General features: G+C 41.3%; 2 protein-coding genes across 2 annotated transcripts in view; both read left to right on the top strand.

Moving 5' to 3' along the window:
• The window catches only part of LOC146654726 (leucine-rich repeat and fibronectin type III domain-containing protein 1-like protein), a 440,352-nt gene that overhangs the window by 238,404 nt on the left and 183,182 nt on the right, over positions 1–18,766 (top strand). The window lies entirely within an intron of this gene.
• Positions 1–18,766, top strand: part of LOC146654727 (uncharacterized) — a gene marked incomplete at its 5' end in the record, with an annotated part of 39,454 nt that overhangs the window by 19,418 nt on the left and 1,270 nt on the right. Inside the window, one exon of the mRNA XM_085429337.1 lies at positions 17,894–17,959. Coding sequence (XP_085285463.1) covers positions 17,894–17,959 — 66 coding nt within the window. The remainder of the gene's footprint in view (positions 1–17,893; positions 17,960–18,766) is intronic.

The following is an 18,766-nucleotide window of genomic DNA, read 5'->3' as shown; positions in this document are numbered from 1 at the left end:
ACACACTGGCGATGGCAAGCTACATTGTAGCCACAGCTGCCCTGGGGCGCACTGACAGAGGCGTTTTCTGATGCGTCACAGAGGCTCAAAGATCAGAGAATTGTGTTTGAGACGAGAGGTTGTTCGTTTCTGCTAGTCATTACCATTGCTTGAGCCCAAGACCAAACTCTTGAACCTGCTCGGTGGCCAACAGGCTGCACTGCGGTTTTAGAGGAAGTCCTACAGATACGACTGTCTCATGGACAATTTAAATGGAACAGAGAAAAAGTAAAGTTGTTGAGATTTGTTTGCCCAAACTAGCATTTCTTGCTGATATGTTGGTTGCTATTAATTAAGCACTTGTATGATGTGTTGGTGTTGTCTGCACACCACACCAGGACAGTCATTAGGAAACCCACCAATTCGACCTGCGACTCAGACAGAGGTTGCAGTTTGAAATGCCCTCGCAGCAGAAAGAGCAGCTTTGGGAGTTTGGCTGTAATGGGCCTGTAACTACCACGGCCACAATTGCAATGATAAAGTGGTCACACTCAAACTTGAGGCTACTGCAGTCTCCGTAGAGCTGAAATTACTGAGGTCTGGTTATACAAGATTCATATCCCAATATACTTAATGATGATGCATGATATAAATCTCAGTATCCTCTGTGAAAAGAAAAGTTCAGAGGCTGCTGCGTCAGTTTTACGAAACATAGTTAAACCGTTGTCTATCTTTCTTTGTGCAGTTTAAAATGATTCCAGGTTCATAATTATGAGAACTGCTTCACTGGGTCAACTGTTTTCACTCATCTGGGGATATCTCAGCTTCTTTGCTGTGGAGTTGGATGCGGTTCTGGTCAAACGTCATCGTTTTCCATACATTGTCGTTATCACACCGCGGCCTGCGTATCACATTCATACATAAACAGTAATGGATGTGTCTGGAGTAATGTGGGGTTCATGTTGACCAAGAGTGCTTCGACTATAGCGATCTACCAATGAATAAAAAGCTGGTACTGCCCGCCGTGTTACGGACACAAACTGCAGCACGATGGATTTCAGGCAGATATCCTTCAATTAGGTGGAGGCCATGCAATAATTATATTCACATCTTCACTCCTTTACCTGTTAAGGAAGTGAAGCTTTTATACTCCAGACTCAGTTATATTAAAAAAATGCCATCTTATCAAACTCAGAATGAGTTATGAGAGAAGAGTGGAGAGCTACAAACGTGCAAAATTGTTAATATTTAAATGTTTTGATCATAATTCAGTACTGAAGCACAACCAGTTATCAAAAGTCACGCCGTGCTTCCTTTGAATGCTGAATATTTCTTTGCAGTGATAAGCTTTTTTTAGCCTCCGTCCCCTCAGCTTTTCTATAAAATAATGCAAACAATTTATTTTATAGAAACTTTTAGTACATCACTGCTGCATCAAGGTACCTAAAGTCCAGCCATTCAGATGCTGTAAATATAAAGAAGACTGGGAAAAGGGCTGTCCGCTCCCTGGAGCTGTCTGGCCAAAGCTCCATGAATACTGAGCTTGCGAAGAGTTTCAGGCAAATGCCATAAATATACCCATAAATGTAAACATACTGTTGCTGCTGTTGAACTTTGAAAACACTTTTGGAAGCAGAATAGCTCTTAATGTGTGTGGCGCTCCCTCTTCCCTTCGCTGTAAACTCAAGGTCAACAGACATATTACAGTCCTGACAGGAGCGGTGGACTCAGCCAAGGGACCGAGGACACATCCGGCTGCCGACAGGCTGCTTGGCCTTACTGGCTCCCTCTCTGTGTCGCTTTATAACTTTATTGATCTGGACAAAGCAGTGGAGCAGACAGGCCTATTACAGTGCACCCTGTATACCGCTGTGTTTCTTTCATGGTCATTCAGTGGAAGAGGTGCAGCAACGCCTCTACAGTGATGGGCACAGAGGAGCAAAATGAGGTTTTATTCTCAACAAAATTATATGTATATTGAGAAATAATGCAGAAAAAATCTAATCTAGCAGAGAAGAAGTAATCACAGTGCTATAGTTTCTGGATTCTGTCATTTGAGGGCTGAGCGTTAGCGTTTTGGATGCCATTGTTAGTGTGTGGAGTCAGAGTGAGCTCATAAGCTTATATTAGAAAGCTTGGTTAACACGCTGCATTCAGAAACACATTCCTGCTAATAAGTGCTCAGTAACACACTGATAAAATGCTGCAAAATCACCAAAGATGAAGCATAACGTTTGTGTTTGTACAATTAACCACAGGACAAGCCAAATTATTTATTAGCTTTTATTAAATTTGGTTAAAAAAAATCAGCGGTCGACTCAGATGGAGCTGAGATCTAGCAGGTAGCCTTTGGCTCAAGCTGCCTGTATCAATCAAAGAAGCCACGCCCCTGACAACCAGTATCCTGGTGGATGAGATACAAAAACAAACAGTTCATGTGAAAATGTAAAATATCCATAAAGGTGTTTTTTTTTTTTAGATGTACCTCTCAACATTTATCTCTTCTGTAAAGCTGGCCAGTTTAAAACACCTTTTAAATGTGTGCTCGTTACTTCTGTTTCACCTCTGATATTTGAATCAGTAATCCGACACGCTGGCACTTCTAAATGTGAGCACAATTAACATTAAAGTCCCTGCTCTTTTCTGACTTGTCATATTATTTAATGTCAGCAGCTTCAAGGCTTTGGCTGTGCATTTCCTGCTGGCTGTGCAAAAAAAACTTTGGCTACGAGTTGGACTGTCAAACAAAGCTACGGTTTGTCAATTATAATGGTGCTTCTTCAGCAATAACACACATCCACTTTTGATGATAGAGTAGCAAATAAAATGCCTCGAATGGGCTCTACCTCTCCTCCGCACATCACCCCACCCCCACCCACAACCCTTCATCTTCTCCGGAGGTGTTGTTAGCAAAGAGCAGGCGCGCAGGAGGCTGAGTGAGCGTCCACATTTTACAGCCGTGTGAGAACTTTGAAGAATTCCTGATGCTCTTGCACAGCAAGACTGTGAACCCAAAATGTTGCACAAATGATGTTATGATGATGGAGTTTATTTCTAAAGGCACAAGGCTCATTGGTGTTATTATTCAATAGTTGTGCTGAGTCAGCAGTTGTTTTAGTTTTGTTTGGGGAAATCAGGGGAATATGTGCTTACGGATGCTGTTATTATTTTAGCCCTTCAGACCCCCACAGGCAATCGAGGATTTAAGACTAGATACTATTTTAGTCCAACATTTCAAAGTAGACGTCTGGTGCAACAACATCTGGATGGATGGACAGAAGACACTTTTAAGAACTCCAGTTCCATAGATCTGTATGTAGTTGAATTTAGGTGACCAGAACTGACGGTAGTTCAAATCTTAATTCCAGAGGCTGTTCCTCTGTCCTCCACAGTGTGGGCATCATATCTTCCCTGCAGAGTGACTTGGGGCATTGCCTGGAGTTCATGGTTTATGCTGGAGTTCCATGTGAACTCCAAGTGAACCAAAATGCGTCACGTAAGAATGTTCAGTCATTCGTTTGCCAGGAAGAAGGTGTTCTGCACTATGGAGAACATGAAGAATTTATGTTCATTTCACAGCTAGTATGTAGCCCGTATAGATTTTTGCACATCTGTAGTACCTCGTTGAATCCCAAAATACAAAGCATATGTTTTTAGCTAAAACTTGGAATGTACCCCTGGTGTTGGTTCAGATGGAGGTTGGATCACATTCCCATCATTCCCATCAACCACTCTGGAGTTCATTTGGAACTGCACTGAGACCTTGTTTTGGTCTGTACCCGAGTGCGATCACTGTGTGCACCAGAGAACCACACCAAGGGGAAAATGAGCCAGAGTTCAGTTAAAAAAAACAACTAGCGTTAAAGCCACATTTGACACAGTTAAGAAAACACAATGAGCACTTTGAATACATTTCTGATAGCTGCTGCTGCTTTCTTCTGCGATGTTTTGTGGCTTTGACTTGTTTTGTTTGTGTTTTTTGTTTAGCTGGCTCTGTTTAAGGTTTCACTCCAGTTCCACACCAAACTGGGTAAGCTATAACTGGCTTGACGTTGTGCCACAAAACCAGAAACGGTCAAACCCAAACTCCATTTCTTGTTCAGCTTCACGTTTCTGTGTTAGTTTCATCACTTTCATCAGTTTGTTCATTCTATTCGTAAACCTATGTTACATTTCAGAGTGTGTCGGCCTTCTCTGTGTCTGTGTCAAGTTTTCATGTTCTTCTTGTGCATCCATGAATTTCCTTCAGGTACCCCGCTCTGCCCAGAGACCAAAGGCATGTATGTTAGGTTTGTTAGTGATTCATTGCCAAAGCAAGAAACCCTTCACTACCTTTTAGGTACTTCTGAACCTAAAGACGAAACCTCTCAGGAGAAAATATACTGGATGGGGCAACAAGATGTAAGGCACCATCAGTACAAAGAGATCCCGGCATGCTCGCTGGGCGGGACTTTTTTCACAAATCCGAATGCCCATTTTTCGATTATTATATTTCTGTAACATCGCAGGTTCGTCATACCTATCTCGATACTTCATCCATTAGTTTGTGCTCTATTTTTAGTATTTATTTAGTATAATTTAACATTTTCATGTTTTTATTTCTGTGTTTCATTTTCAATATCTGCCTTCTAATTTCTGTTTCTTATTTGCATGCAATTGTTTTGTCTCACTGCGGCATCAGTCCCATAAAACATCACACTCTTATTATTTCAAAGCATTTTTTCACAATGGCTGATTTATTGTGGAGGTATCAGAGCTGCTCAAACAGTGGATAAGCTTTGTGTAGCTTCTGTTTGGTTCCCACCTCCTCGTTGTTTAGTTTGTTAGAGATAATCATGTTTATTTCAAGGTTTTTTCACACTGTTCTCAATTAAAAAGAGTCTCAGTTTCTCAGTGTGGTTAATATTTTCTTTATCTTTCACTCAAAGCATTCATTGTCAAATATGAATTCGTGGCAGCAGAGATGATAATTCTAACAGCACATTCATGGGTGTGTTTACTGTATGTCATTATGTGATGGCATGCCCGCTTTTCACCGATGAGAGAAACACTTCCATAATTCTTTTCCCTGGTATTTTCTATTATCATTTAATTGGCAGCGGTGCGCAGACACACAATCATACTGAGTTCAGTATTGAACAGCAGTCCCAACGACACAGTGCGCCTTCATAGTTTTTCTCTGTCTGTTCAAGAAACCGTAAATAACCAATCAAATTGAGAGCTTTTCAAATTCTTTTCATCAGCTGAATGACCACTGGAGTGACAAGTCAAATAGTACACTGATGAAACACGCACATACTGTAAATTTACAGACAATACACTGTTTTCAATTCACAAGGTTAATTATTCCTGATTAAAGAGAGTTCAGCTAAGCTGTCTCAGAGGCAGACACTGGTAACACTGGTGAGACCACCGGTGAAAAAAAAGGGGAAAAGAAAAGAGTGGAAAGCTGTTTATGAAAGGTGTTTCTTAGGCGGGAAACCCTTGCAACTCAAAAGGTGCTGTTCTGGTGAGCCCCAAAGGGCTTTCTGAGCCTCCTGCATGGAGTATTTCTCTGCAATCACAAACTCTGTGTAAACAATCTTGGTATCAAAATAAAGCTAACAGATTTCATCAGAGGTTTAAATACTGCAGCAGTTGTTACTGTGTCAAAGTTACTGAGGCTAGAACACAGATAGTCAGTAATCAACATTTAAACATCATCTGTGCCAAGATTTATGATTCCATGGTGGTCTTCTTTTGTGGCTGGTTCACTGGATTTTGGTCGGAGCGTGTTGAAACTTGGAGTTTGGGGATCTGTGAGAGCCCAGCTAGCTAACCAGGCTTTGGTTCCCTTTTTACATGAAGTCGGGAGAGTTCGTGGCTCCGTTGTGTGTGTTTAGAAGACTTTTGCACAATTACGTAACTGCTCTTTTAATCATTGCTTGTTCTCACTGTGTTTGGTTGTTGTAGAAATGGTTTATATGAGCGTTTAGATTCTAAGGTTTCTGTGGATACCCCACATGTCAATATTTGCGTAAAAAACTTCATGCCACGGAGGGTTGCATACCTCTCAAGAGGTTTGACTAGTATTAAAATGATGCCTGCAAGCCACTCTGCAACCCAATTCCAGCTCTAAGTTTCCATTTAGTTTCTGTGTCTTTTATTAAATTTAACTGGAGAAGTTGTTTCTTTTCTGCCAGGTTTACATTTCCTTAAGGTCTATTTTCTGTTCTATTCAGTTTTCTCTCTGTGCACCCAGTGAGTAGGTGAAATTATTTTGGTTCACCACTGAAACACCAACTGAGCTCTGGTCGTCTTACACTATATAAACATGACAGGTTTTATAGTTAGCTTCTCAGCTAATTCGTTCATGCAACTAGAATCTGTGGTCGTCTTAGCATCCCTGGATTTGCACGCTGCAATGAAAGCTCAGAGAAATTTGGTTCTAATGTGGGATCTCAGTCCTAATCTTACGAATTAGTGAGGATAACTTAATAATGGCAAAAATCTTAACCTAGTTTTGTGGCTGTCTCCCACTGTTTGTCGACTCTGCTGCAGCGGGATGTGTGCTGTAAATGTCAGAGCAATTTTTCATTCTTCATCTGTGCCAAAATGAATTCCTGAGGCCTGACTGTTTGGCAGTAACAGCAGCCTGATCTGCTGCTTGGCTTTGCTTTTGTGTGCTAATGCCCCCCTGAGGAGCCCCAGCAGGTCTGTGTGTGGTGGCTCAGTGAATGTGAATGTCATGGTAATTTTACACTTTATCCCTAAAAGGATGGAGTTATATACTTCGCCTATCTATATCTGCTGAGATTTCATCAGACAGTGGTTCATCTGTGCACATTTCTTTTGTACGTCCTGACCAGAAGAATGTGATCTGGCTTTTTTCAGTTATTCTTCCTGAGAGAGAATTTCTACATCTGTCCTACTCTAAGACACTCAGGAGAATCTCACATGGATTGTACCACATGCTGGTTGTATATTGATAAAAACATTTAATATTTTGGTTTGAATAATGTAACTTGATAAAAATATAATCCAGACTCAGAGTCAGAAGTGTCAGCATGTTTTAAACTAAACAAGTTGCATGAAAATGAAGCCAATGTGGATAAAACTGCAGTTCCTCTGGATGCCACCTGAGGCTGGCTTCAAAAGTGAGTCGTCCCCACAGCCCTGTTAAAATGCCTCAAACTTTAATGCATTAAAACGTATTTATATGTTTTGGTGTATTGATGGTCAGGCTTTAAGTTATGAAACAGTCCAGAAAGAAACCCAGTGCCAAACACAGCAGGCAGGATAAAAGTTCACTAAATCTTCAGTCCAGCTCATATATGATCATGTAATGAAAACAACGGGAATACAACGAAACAGAACTTGAAGAAAGACTTAAAACAGTTTAAAGACGAGTGTCAGGGAGAGCAGTGGAGAATATGAATCCTGTAATTAAGTGTACAGACTGTTCTCATCCATGCTGTGTGTCTCAGTTAGGCCCACATCACTCAACCAAGCAAAGCCATCTTTACAAAATCTGTAGAAATAGGAATTGAATGTGTTACGTTGCTCTGAAAGGGTCCAGGCGATTAGGAAAAGTAACAAAAAGTGTCTGGGTCAGAAAAACGAGACAGAGAGGCAAAATGGTTAAATTAAAGAGTTTTATTAAAGTTTCTATTAATAACTCAACTAAAAGAGACGGACAAGCTGCTATCACCATTTAAAGAAACAAAACAAAACAAGCGTTGGTCAGTAAACTGAAAAGTAACTAAAAAGGATTCGTTGCCAAACACTCGCCCACACAGGCCCTAACCCAGCCAGGGCCGTGACAAATGTAACAAATCTCCAAATGTAACAAATCTCCAAATGTAACAAATCTCCAAATGTAACAAATCTCCAAATGTAAATGCAAATCTTTTAAGCAAAATGCTTTCTCGACATCTGCTGATGACACAGGAAACCTCCAAAACCCCCTTGTTGCCCCTGAACGAGTTTTGAGTTCTGCTTGTAATGATGCTTATATTTGAATATGTGAAGTCCGAGTACTGGCCAGTGAACCCTCTGATGTCTAAATTATAATTCCTGAGAAGTAGCCATCACCCTAACCCCTAATTTCCTACATTTTGGAGAAAATTAAATGCTAAATGAGCAGTGACAGGGCTCTGTAAGTTGTTGCTAAACCCTCCTTTAGTTACACTGCAGTGGGCCTGGGCTGCTGGAGGCTTCCCCAGTGAGGTGAAATGAACGCAATTACTGAAAAAATGTTTATTTGGAAAAAAGCGATTAGTTGTAATTTGTCAACAGTCAGCAGAAATTAAAATGATTTAAAAGCTGATAAATCTCCAAACATTGATTGTGTTCATCTGGACGTAGCGTTTTCAGTGGGAGGAACATTTCCTCACTCATCCAGAGGACTTCTTCACCCTCAGCTACCTGCAGCTTCAACCATCCTTTTTAAAACAAAACGTTTGCACAATGACTGAAACTAGCACCACTGACAAACAATGTGCTGCGAGGTCACTTCCTTTATCATTAACCATCAACTAATTTGGGGGTTTTCTTACCTGGATGATTGAGCATGCATCAAGACAAAAGCTGCAGCGGTTAAATCCAAGCAGGGCTGGGCTACATGAACAGTCTGCGTGGAGCGTAGAGAGGAATCCATTTTCTGAAACATAATCTCAAGACCACCAGCTGCCAACACTTTAGCTTTTTATTGGCATTTTCTAATTTATCTGCACTCATGGGAAGCCTTGGCACAGATATCAACTGCATGTTATCAGGATAACCGTACGTTTCACTAGAGGCCAAGAAAGAAAAAAGGTTCCTCTTGATAACTGATGGATTCCAGATAGTTGTTAAATTATCTATTATCCACAGCTGCTTTGATACTGATTAATAACTTCTGCAAAATGTATTAAATTGGGGCAGTCAGAGTCTGATATGCAGTCTTCAGTTTCAGAATGCCTGTGATGTAAGGAGCCTCACTTCACTGTTTGCTGTCATTAAATCACCATAAAGCATGCAGGAACTCTTTGAGGCACTCTTCGTATTAGCTCTTCGTATTAGCTGATGGTTGAAATGTCCCCTAAAGATGTGCATGTTTGTAAAACTAAAACAATTGTTGGTGGTCACAATGTTATCACCATTTTGTCAGTAAGCACACTTCACCTGTTGGTGGGTGTTTTTCACTCACTGGTTGCTCTTTTTTCCCTCGTGCGCAGCTTCACAGCATGTTTGAGCTTCCAGTGGCTCTTATTTGTTTTCCAAGCTTTTTGGTTTCAGATTCGGACACCACATTTATTTGTTAAAAAGCTCCAGTCGCATTTTCACGTTTGCATTCTGCACTTCACAAACCTCACTCCTACTCACTTTCCTCAGTTCGCTCCTGTGTGCAGTGGTTCTTGATGAATGAGAGGCGTTTTCCAACTGTTGAGCTTAAGACTGCTTCACTGTGCTGAACACTGATATGAGGTCGCGGGTGTGAGCTCATGGTGGCTTTACACTTTGGTGGTCGTACAGTGACAGGGATAATTTGCCACAGTGGGATCTGATTTCCACAGTGATCACAGAAAATATTGTTGGACAGCTTAATTAGTTTCATTCAGCTTCACGCTGATAACATTCCAGAGGTTTGCTAATTCAAATGAGGGTCAGATTTTCTCATTTTCATTTTTTTCTGTTCTTTTTTTCCTGTATGAAACCAGAAAAACAAGCGAAAGAAATGGAATGAAAGTGTGTGAGGGCGACAGATGAGAGTCGTATTGATTTTAAACAGTAAACTGAAGGAAATTCAACACCAGCCACAGACAATGGGATATCAGTGTCCGTTTAACAAATAGGCTTTACAAGTATATGCTGCTCAATGCAAGAGGGGAATTAAATATAGTAAGTCACCTTGATAAAGAAAAGAAGAACATAGTATGTCACCCTGGACAGATTAATATCCCACTGAGCGCGTGCAGCAGAGCTGTGGCATATATAACGTTGCCCAAATGAAATTATCTCAGGAAGTGTGTACCAGCTGAGATGGAGACAGGAGAAATAGATATAGTAAAGTGAAATGCAGATCAGGTGTTTTGTGAGCAGCTCTGAATTTGCAGGACAAACTCGACCCAGGAAAAATATAAATGCATACAAATCTCTTCACTCATACATGTTTGCAGTCATGTTCTAAATATTTGATACTGATATGCTTTGATTAATTTGTGTGTAACACGTTAGTGTTACAATAGAATAATGTGCTGCCTATAGCATAAACAGGAGCTGTAGAGGGCTGTGATAAACAAGGCCAACTATAAAGTGCCGGAGCTTCCACACATAGATGCCGGTCCATAATCGTTCACTTATTCGAGGCAAAGTGTGGACCGTGCTGATCGATGTAAAGCCTATTTTACAGATATGTGTTTGTGTCACTTTGCGTAAGATTACAGCCTTAGCGAGGATGCTTGTGTGCGGTGCTCCAGAAAACCAAAGGCATGCAGCTCAGTGCGGATGAATCTGCAGGGAGCCCTTCACTTTCGAGCTGTTGTGCTTCAGACTCGAGCAAAGCACAGAAAGTGGCTTCAACTGACTTTTTATTTTAGCACCACAAGCAAAAGCAGCCCACAGAGCTGTTGTTTGTGACATCGCCCCCTGATGACAGTAAACGGCTACAGCATGTGAATGACAGCCTGCACAGCCATCCATAGGATCTGTGTGGGACCAACCCCAAAGCATGAAAAAGCCATGAAATCTGCACAAATCCCTTTGCTTTACTTCCAAAGGCGTCTACAGGAGCCTTTGGACTAAGACCACCAGGTACTGGAACAGCTTCTTCCCCACAGCTGTCAGACTCCTGAACTCTGCCTCCTGACGTCTGACCCACGTTAACACATGGACTGAACATACACACACCCACAATGGAAAACCGTACCCTCAAACACACAATAATAACATGGACTGAACCACCACTCACAACCACTAGCACTTTATATAGCCTCTGTAGAAATTATCTACACCCTCACTTATCTTAACTGCAGTACTGTATAGCTCTGTGTAAATAATCATTCTGTACATTCGATAATTTTTAATCCTACAACTGTTTACAACTTGCATAGTTCCCATTTCTGTATAACTGTATATCTCCGATTTCTGTAAAGTTATTTATTTCATATTCTGTATAGTTTTTCATATTTATATCCTGTTCATAGCCTGTACATAGCTTGTACTCACTACAGCCTGTACATACTTATAGTTATAGAATATTCACAACATACTTCATACCGTGTACATTATAACATACCACAATAGACCCATTTCTGTAATATACAAATTCAAATTCAAATTCAAATTTTATTTGTCACACACACACAACCATACACAGTATGACATGGGGGTGAAATGCTTGTAGCTGTACAATGCCCGACCATTAAATGACAGAAGAAAAGTTTTACAATATTTACAATTTACTACAAAGATTTACAAATTAACTTAGGAATTTACAGTAAAGAATGTGCAAATAGCAGAAGAGATTATAAAGATAAGGATTATAAATTATAGGAATTATAGAATTATAGGAAATGTGTGGTGGTGCGTGTGGTGACGTGTGTGAGAGTCCAGTCTTATAGTGACGTGTTTGGGAGAGTCCAGTCCTACACCTGGTTCAGGCCCCGAATAGCCTGGGGGAAGAAGCTCCTCTTCATTCTCTCTGTTTTGGCCTTAAGGGAGCGGAAGCGCTTCCCAGACCTCAACAGTGAGAAGAGTCCATTGTTGGGATGGGAGAGGTCCATCATAATCTTCCTAGCTTTGGACTTGCACCGCTTGGTGTAGATGGACAGCAGGTCAGGGAGCTCTGATTGAATGATGCGTTCATACTCACATATCTATATTATTGCTAATATATATTGTAATATATCTATATCACTAAAGCACTTCTGGATGGATGCAAACTGCATTTCGTTGCCCTGTACCTGTGCATGTGCAATGACAATAAAGTTGAATTCTATTCTAATTCTATTCCACACCAGGTTTCTCTGAAACTGAAGCCTGTCTCGTTCTAACAAAATTCTCAAATAAAAATCTTGCCAATTACCTTTTTTTCTCTTCTCATTTATCTTCCACATCCTTGTTCCAGAGAGCTAACTGACCTGTTTCAAACCTCAAAGCTTTATCACCCTTTTTTTAAAAAACATTTCTCCAGTGCAAAGCTGATTTTAGCCACTGGTAACTGTAAATGCCATCTTATATGCAGGTAATCTATTATGAACCCACAGGGCCTTTATCAGCAAATAGCAGTCCTATAAATACACATGTGAAATATATAAAACCATGAAACATAACTGCGCCATCCTTCAAATGTTGCTTTGTTTTTGTTTGTTTTAATTGATTTTTATTTTTGTAATTTTCCCTTTCAAACTCTTGCTTCAAGTATCGAGACTCTTGCTCTGAATCAAACTCAAGTAAAGACCTTTAGTGGGATTTGAGCTCTAATCTCGTAGTCTAGTTTGCAGAGTTTAATTAAATGTGGATCTGAAGTAAATCTTTGTGCGTCTTCCCGCTGCTGACTCAAAAACACTGAGCTCCTGCTCTCAGCCACAGCTGACGATGCACAGTCAGCTCTGCGCCGTGTCGCAGTGGATCTAAGGGCAAAGGGATATTGTGCTTTGGTGGACACAAAAAGATGGGTCATTTGTTAAAGTTGGAGTCCCAGTCTTATCGAGCCACGGGCAACATCTTTAATTTGTAGCGCTGAGCAGTGTTTTCAGCAGCAGATAACAGAACAGTCTTGTGTCATGAAATTTCTTACGTGATGTAGGTCTTGTCCAGAATGCTGCTTCTTATACAAATTTAGTGCTGAAACTCATTATTTCAATACAATTAGATGTCCTGTTATGCTTCACTTGTTTTCTTCCATATGTAGTGTACACTGCTGGTGGATACTGATATTAAATCTGGCCAAAGGTTTCCAAAAGTGACATCAGTGTATGTAAAAAAAAATGTGTGTTATGTCAGAAGGGATTTCCTTATATAGTCGTCAGGCATACTGAGACTCCACCCACTGGCTGTTTAACCCTTCACACTGTTAGGTGCAGTTAATTTGGGGTTAAAAGTGAAAGGAGCTATAAGTGCTTTTTTGACAGGATGAACCGATTTGATCAAATCCTAATTGTGCAGACGGATGTGTAAAGAAGCTGTTCTCGTTTGGGCTTTAAAGAAAAGTGTACATGACTTGTAAATCCAAATCCACTGGTGTTACGGCCTTTACGAGCAGCGGCACGCTGACTCAGACAGGCTCAGACACACACCAGCGCTCAGAGTTCTGGATGAACATCCAGGGTTTTGGAAGTGAGGCAAACATTGACATATAGCAAATGGTGAGCTAACTGTGTTGCGGCACTGAGAGGCTGTCTGGATTTCACACTGTGTGGTCTGGCAAGTCTGTTACATGTCTGACTGACGAGGATGTATTGCAAGGTTTGCCAGCCAATGCAAACCCGGGAGCAGCTCATTAAAGGGAGGATGTGAGCAGTGCGTTTCTTCACAGGGGATGCACTTGGATCTGCCGCTTACAAACTAAGGCTTAATGAAGAATTTCAATCCACTGTATCATTCTTTTGCTGGCCTCAGATACAAAGTGAAAAGGTAACATAGAAGTCTCTGTGTGACTGGAGTTTAAATCAGCTGCAGTGGCGGGTTTTCCAAGACTTCCGGTGTAGCCTTGATGTCCAGCGGGTGGATCGCAATTCAAGGCCCACTCATTGTTTACAAATGTACTTAAGAAGCGTAGTATATAAAAAGGCTTCCAAAACTGATGATGCATTTCAGTAAATGTGTTTCCTCCTTGCATGCATATGTAGCTTAGATACGATTGCCTATCTGTGTATTCTAAATCCTGATGGTTTTAGTGTGTGAGCAGCTGAGGTTAGTGGCGTTTGCTGACTGCACTGTCTCGTTGGGAGCATGGAGGGCAGTGAAGTGACGCTGACCCAATCAGGCCCTAATTTAAACGAGGCGCCCTCAGCCTCCAGCCAAAGGCCAAACTCACCTCGAGCTCAGAGTAACAGGAAGAACATCGCCAGTGTTGGACAAAGAAGAATTTAGAACAGAGTAATGGAGATGATATAAATGATGACTTGGGTCATATTTTGATGCGATCATAGCAGACAATATCTGGTCAGAGAGTAAGTAAGTTATTGTAAGTACAAGTAAGTGGTAATTTATTTATTTATTCATTTTTACCTTTAGCTTAGTGGTTAAACAGTGAGTTATTCTTTTTTCACTTCCATACACTCACAGGGAGGCACTGGGGACAGTTTGGGGTCCAGTATCTTTCCCGAACAGCGCACTGGATGAATTGTTGGAACCACTGACATTCCAGAGAGGGCTGTCTAAACATTTGACTTATCATCAAATGTTTAGACAGCCCTCTCTTCCTGAGCAACAATATCAATAATCACTTCCTTACCTGCAGATTCTATAGATATTCACTTATCTTCAGATAGAGACTACCATAGTTGTATCACTGAAATAATCAGCTGTTTGCTATCCTAAATAGTATCACATACTAGTACTCGTATGTACGAGGTTGTCATACCAAGTGCAGATGTGTGCTTGGTCCTCTTCACTCCTTCAGATAAACGAATGAGGCAGGAGCTCAAAGCAGCAGAAAACAGAAGGAGAGTGCTGCTGCCTGTTGATTTGATTTAATGTAACGGTGTTTGCAGAGAGGCTTGTTTGTCTCCTCTGCTGAACTTTTGTTTCGCTGGGCGTGCGCGTATGTTGGTGAAGGTCTCAGCTGTGTGTGGGGACGGCGCGGTGAAGGAAACATAACAACAGACTGTGTAAGGAAGTAGAGCTGTGATCCAAAGAAAAGGAAAAATCCAAAAGATCTGAGCGCAGATGAGATGACTTTACATTGTTGTTGGTGTTTGTTTACTGTATGGTCACCAGTAGCTGCAGGATCAATCATTCACTCATTTATATGTATGAGGTTCTCATGCTGGTATTGCCTGGTGAATGGTTCACACTCGTACCAGTAGCACTGGGACTAGTGGCGATGCTACTGTTTTCTTTCTGACACTTGGACTGTAAAGATTCTCCAACCTGATGTAAACTGCAGTGTTTATTGTATTTCACTGGTAGAAGAAAAGTTTCAAAGCTTTTAATCTGATGTTGTGCTTATGACAGTGCAGCTCTGGAATCTTACACATACTATCATCCACCCCGACCTCTTTCATGCATTTTTCTCTCCCAATGAAACATCAGTTCGACTGAAACTGAAGTCTCTATTCATGATTTATCTCGAGTCTTTTATCACGCGGTTGAAGTGGTGTCTGATTTTTGTTTCACTTAAAATCTCCTTGAAATAAATGGCAAACAACAGGATGATTTAGATCACTTAACAAGAGCCAAACTGCAAGTCAGGGAGAGCTTTCAAACTATAATCTGCTGATGTAGTCATCCACAAGCTCTCTACTTCACATAACGGCGGCATTGTTTTCAATACTGGCATCAAAAGAAAGCGATGGAGAATGAACTTAACTACTATTTGACTGAAATTCCAACTTATTTCTAGTGAATTTGGCGTTACAGCATTTTAAACCAGTTTATTTATTTATTTTTACCATCTTGTCTGCCATGCTCCTCGCTTGGTGACTAACTGCAGTTTCTGTTTTACATATGCAGCAGGATATAAATTAGCATAATTACGTGTAAAGGTTGCTTTAACTCGACACTGTGAAAATCACTTGGACAACATTAATGGTGAGATAGACTTAAATGTGGGCCCCACACATCACAGGAGCAAAGCCAGCAGCACCACGCATGTTTATTGGTTTGTTTATTGAAATTTCTTTCATTCCTTCCTGTGCGCACTTATCCCTTCTTTCTTAATTTTCCCATTCTTCTCCAGTTGCTCGTCTTCCTCCTGACTCGTAGAGCTTAAATCAGGCAGCAAGGAGAGAGCAGATAAGGCCAAGGACTTGTAAGCTTGTATATCACTGCAGACAGGCAGAATTGCCTTTATCTCTGAGGAAACCCAACACCACAGGGCCTTGCTCAAGGCTGAAACCAGTAAAGCTTCCCCAGTAGATCCCAGTACACTTCCCAAAGCTGTAGCACAGAGCCAGCTTTATTATCGACCCTTGTTGCCTGGGAAGATATATGATACTTTAGATCGCACGCACACGTACACACACTTCAGATGCAATAGCAATTCAGTTTCCTCCGCTCCTTCATTATATGTGTGTTTACTCCATCTGAAATAATGGCCTGTTCCTATTGGCTAAAGCCTTTGCAGTATGTAATCCTCAGGGACCTATCAGAGCTCAGCGCTGTCTGGGGAGTGCTGGGCTGAATGTACTCATACCCTGTGGGTAGTCCGCCGGGAACTTCTTTTTCCTGTGCTGGGAAGTCAGTGAAAATGAGGTGCGTACAGATCAGGGTGTGTGTGTGTGTGTGTTTGTGTTTGTGTGTGTGTGTGTGCGTGTGTGTTTGTGTGTGTGTGTGAGAGAGAGAGAGAGAGAGAGAGAGAGAGAGAGAGAGCAGGGGTTAAGGCTGTAGAGACCAACAGAAATTTCTCTGTTTTCTTTTAAGTGTTGTTGCACCACAGTGGATCAGTGGCCAGAAGGAAAGAAGGAAATGTATACGTGCACGGTTTCCTGGCACAGTACTTGTGATACAGGTAGTGATAAAGGTTAAGTATTTGGGTCAATAGGTGGGTGAGGATAGAAGATTTTATGACTTCAACAAAATAAGCACAAAGTATCTCGAGTTCTTGCTCTTGAACGGAGCAAAAAGAGAGCAAAGTTTGAGGGGATGTGCTGACTGTGCCAGGCTGTCGTATCACAGAGAACCGATCATGAAAGCAAAGTTTTGGCAGTAAAAGATGGATTCATGGATCTGCTACAACAAAAACAATAGCAGTCATTGTGCTGCGTTGGCCAAACATGGCACATCCAACCAACAGGTAGCCTTATGCTGTGATGAGTAAAGTAAAAACAGCTCATTGCTTTCATCATTTCTGTGGCTTCAAGTGAATTTTGATGAATAAAGCTGTTTGTAAACTTGTTTTTGGCAAACTCGCTCAGCACTTTCTGAGTTAAACACAAAGGAAATGAGACAACCTGTTGCTTCTGTTGCCAGCACACTGCCTGCAGTCTCTCTGCAGCTTATTGTATGTTTTATAAGATATAACTGCTTGTTATGATGAAAGTATTAAACTGTTACTTTTTAAAGGATTCTTTAACTCTTTACAACCTAAACCATAAAATCATTTTCAATTTTTTTGAAAATGGAGGGTTTATTCAACCATCTGACATTTTTTTTCTAATAATTAAATATCAGTTTCCAAAAATGAATTGTAATTTGTATAATTTGTGCTACATCAATCTCAAAAACGAATCTATCAAATACAGTACACTAGGAGTTAGGGGATTTAAAGAGCTACCGGGCACACTAAAGTCTAAAGTCATCACGTTATGAGTTCGTTAGTAGAGTTCGTTGGACATGGTTATTGTCAGTTATATTCTTAAACAAGAAAAAAAAGTTTTTATCACACAGACTCTGAAACTGCTGGAAAAAGTGCTAACATTGGAAATCGCGCTCACAGACGTAGTTTTTAATTTGGTGAGTCAGCGCCCAGGGTAGCTATGAGCACAGAACATGAGCGATCACAAACACTGATGGGTCACTGGCAGCAGAGTGGCAGAGATTTTTCCAGGGACAGTGATTTTATTTTGCAGAGAACTAATAGGTCAGCATGCTGATTTCTCAGATCTCTCTCTTATTTTGAAAACCCAACGTGTTCTGTACCAGTATTCGGCTCCGTCATAACTCCTCGAAAGCTCACTGAGAGCCTTTAAGAGCTTGTCAGCCTGTGATATTTGAAGGTGGCTCCTTCTCCTCACCTTCAAGTTCCTCTGGTTTCTTTTTCTTTTTTTGTCCGCTTTCTCTTCCACAGCTCGTCTTCTGTCCCACACCCCACAGCCAGTCACAGAAAATGTCTGCTCCCTGAGCCTGGTAGCTGGTAAAAGGGAGTTTTTCCTTCCCACTGTTGCCAAGTTCTTGTTTATAGGGGATTGTGTGGTTTTCTCTTTACCTTAGTCGCCTTGAGGTGGCTGTTGTTGTGATTTGGCACTTATATAATTACACTGAATTAAACTGAGTTGGTGTCTATGCCTTCGGCCTGCCTGCTTTTGCGAAACACACTGGGTGCACAGTCTTCATTCTTCTTCTTCCGGCTGTTCTCTTCGAGGGTCACCACAACAGACCGTCTGCCCCCATCTCGCTTCATCCCTAGCATCCTTCTCCATCACACCAGCCCTCTGCATACATGTAAGTGGCCGATACTGTCGGTTAACACACTATGTCCGGCACCTTATAGGAAAAGTGCGATGGATTAGTGTGTTTTCTTGACAGCTAGCAGTTATGTGGTATTGACATTAAAATTGCCTTGCTGGCTTGTGAATCTGGGAAGCTATCTAGCTTTTTTAGTCTCACACAAACACTCCTTCAGATTTTTACATAAAGGCTGGCAGCACAATGTTGGCATCATGTCGCAGAATATGATGACATCTTGCCATCTGATATGTTATTTACACATCAGTGTGGTTACAGCAGAAAAGATCTTCACAGTCTGAATATGTAAATGCGACAAGAGGAGGAGGAGCGGGAGGGAGGAGGGCTAACAGCGATCCTGTGTGGGACGCGATGTGTCGTAAATGCTGATTACAGTATCCTGCCACTTCCATCTCTCCAAACGTATCGCTACTCGATGACAACCGCCTCACCATCCACCCCCACCCCCACACCATCTATCTTTCTCCCATCTGTT

The sequence above is a fragment of the Rhamphochromis longiceps genome, linkage group LG14 (assembly GCF_057381845.1).
Source record: "Rhamphochromis longiceps isolate RC_006_pf linkage group LG14, R_longiceps_female_GT1.1, whole genome shotgun sequence".
In the NCBI taxonomy this organism is placed as follows: Eukaryota; Metazoa; Chordata; class Actinopteri; order Cichliformes; family Cichlidae; genus Rhamphochromis; species Rhamphochromis longiceps.
Note: the sequence above shows the minus strand (reverse complement) of the source record. Positions and strands in the feature narration are given on the sequence as shown.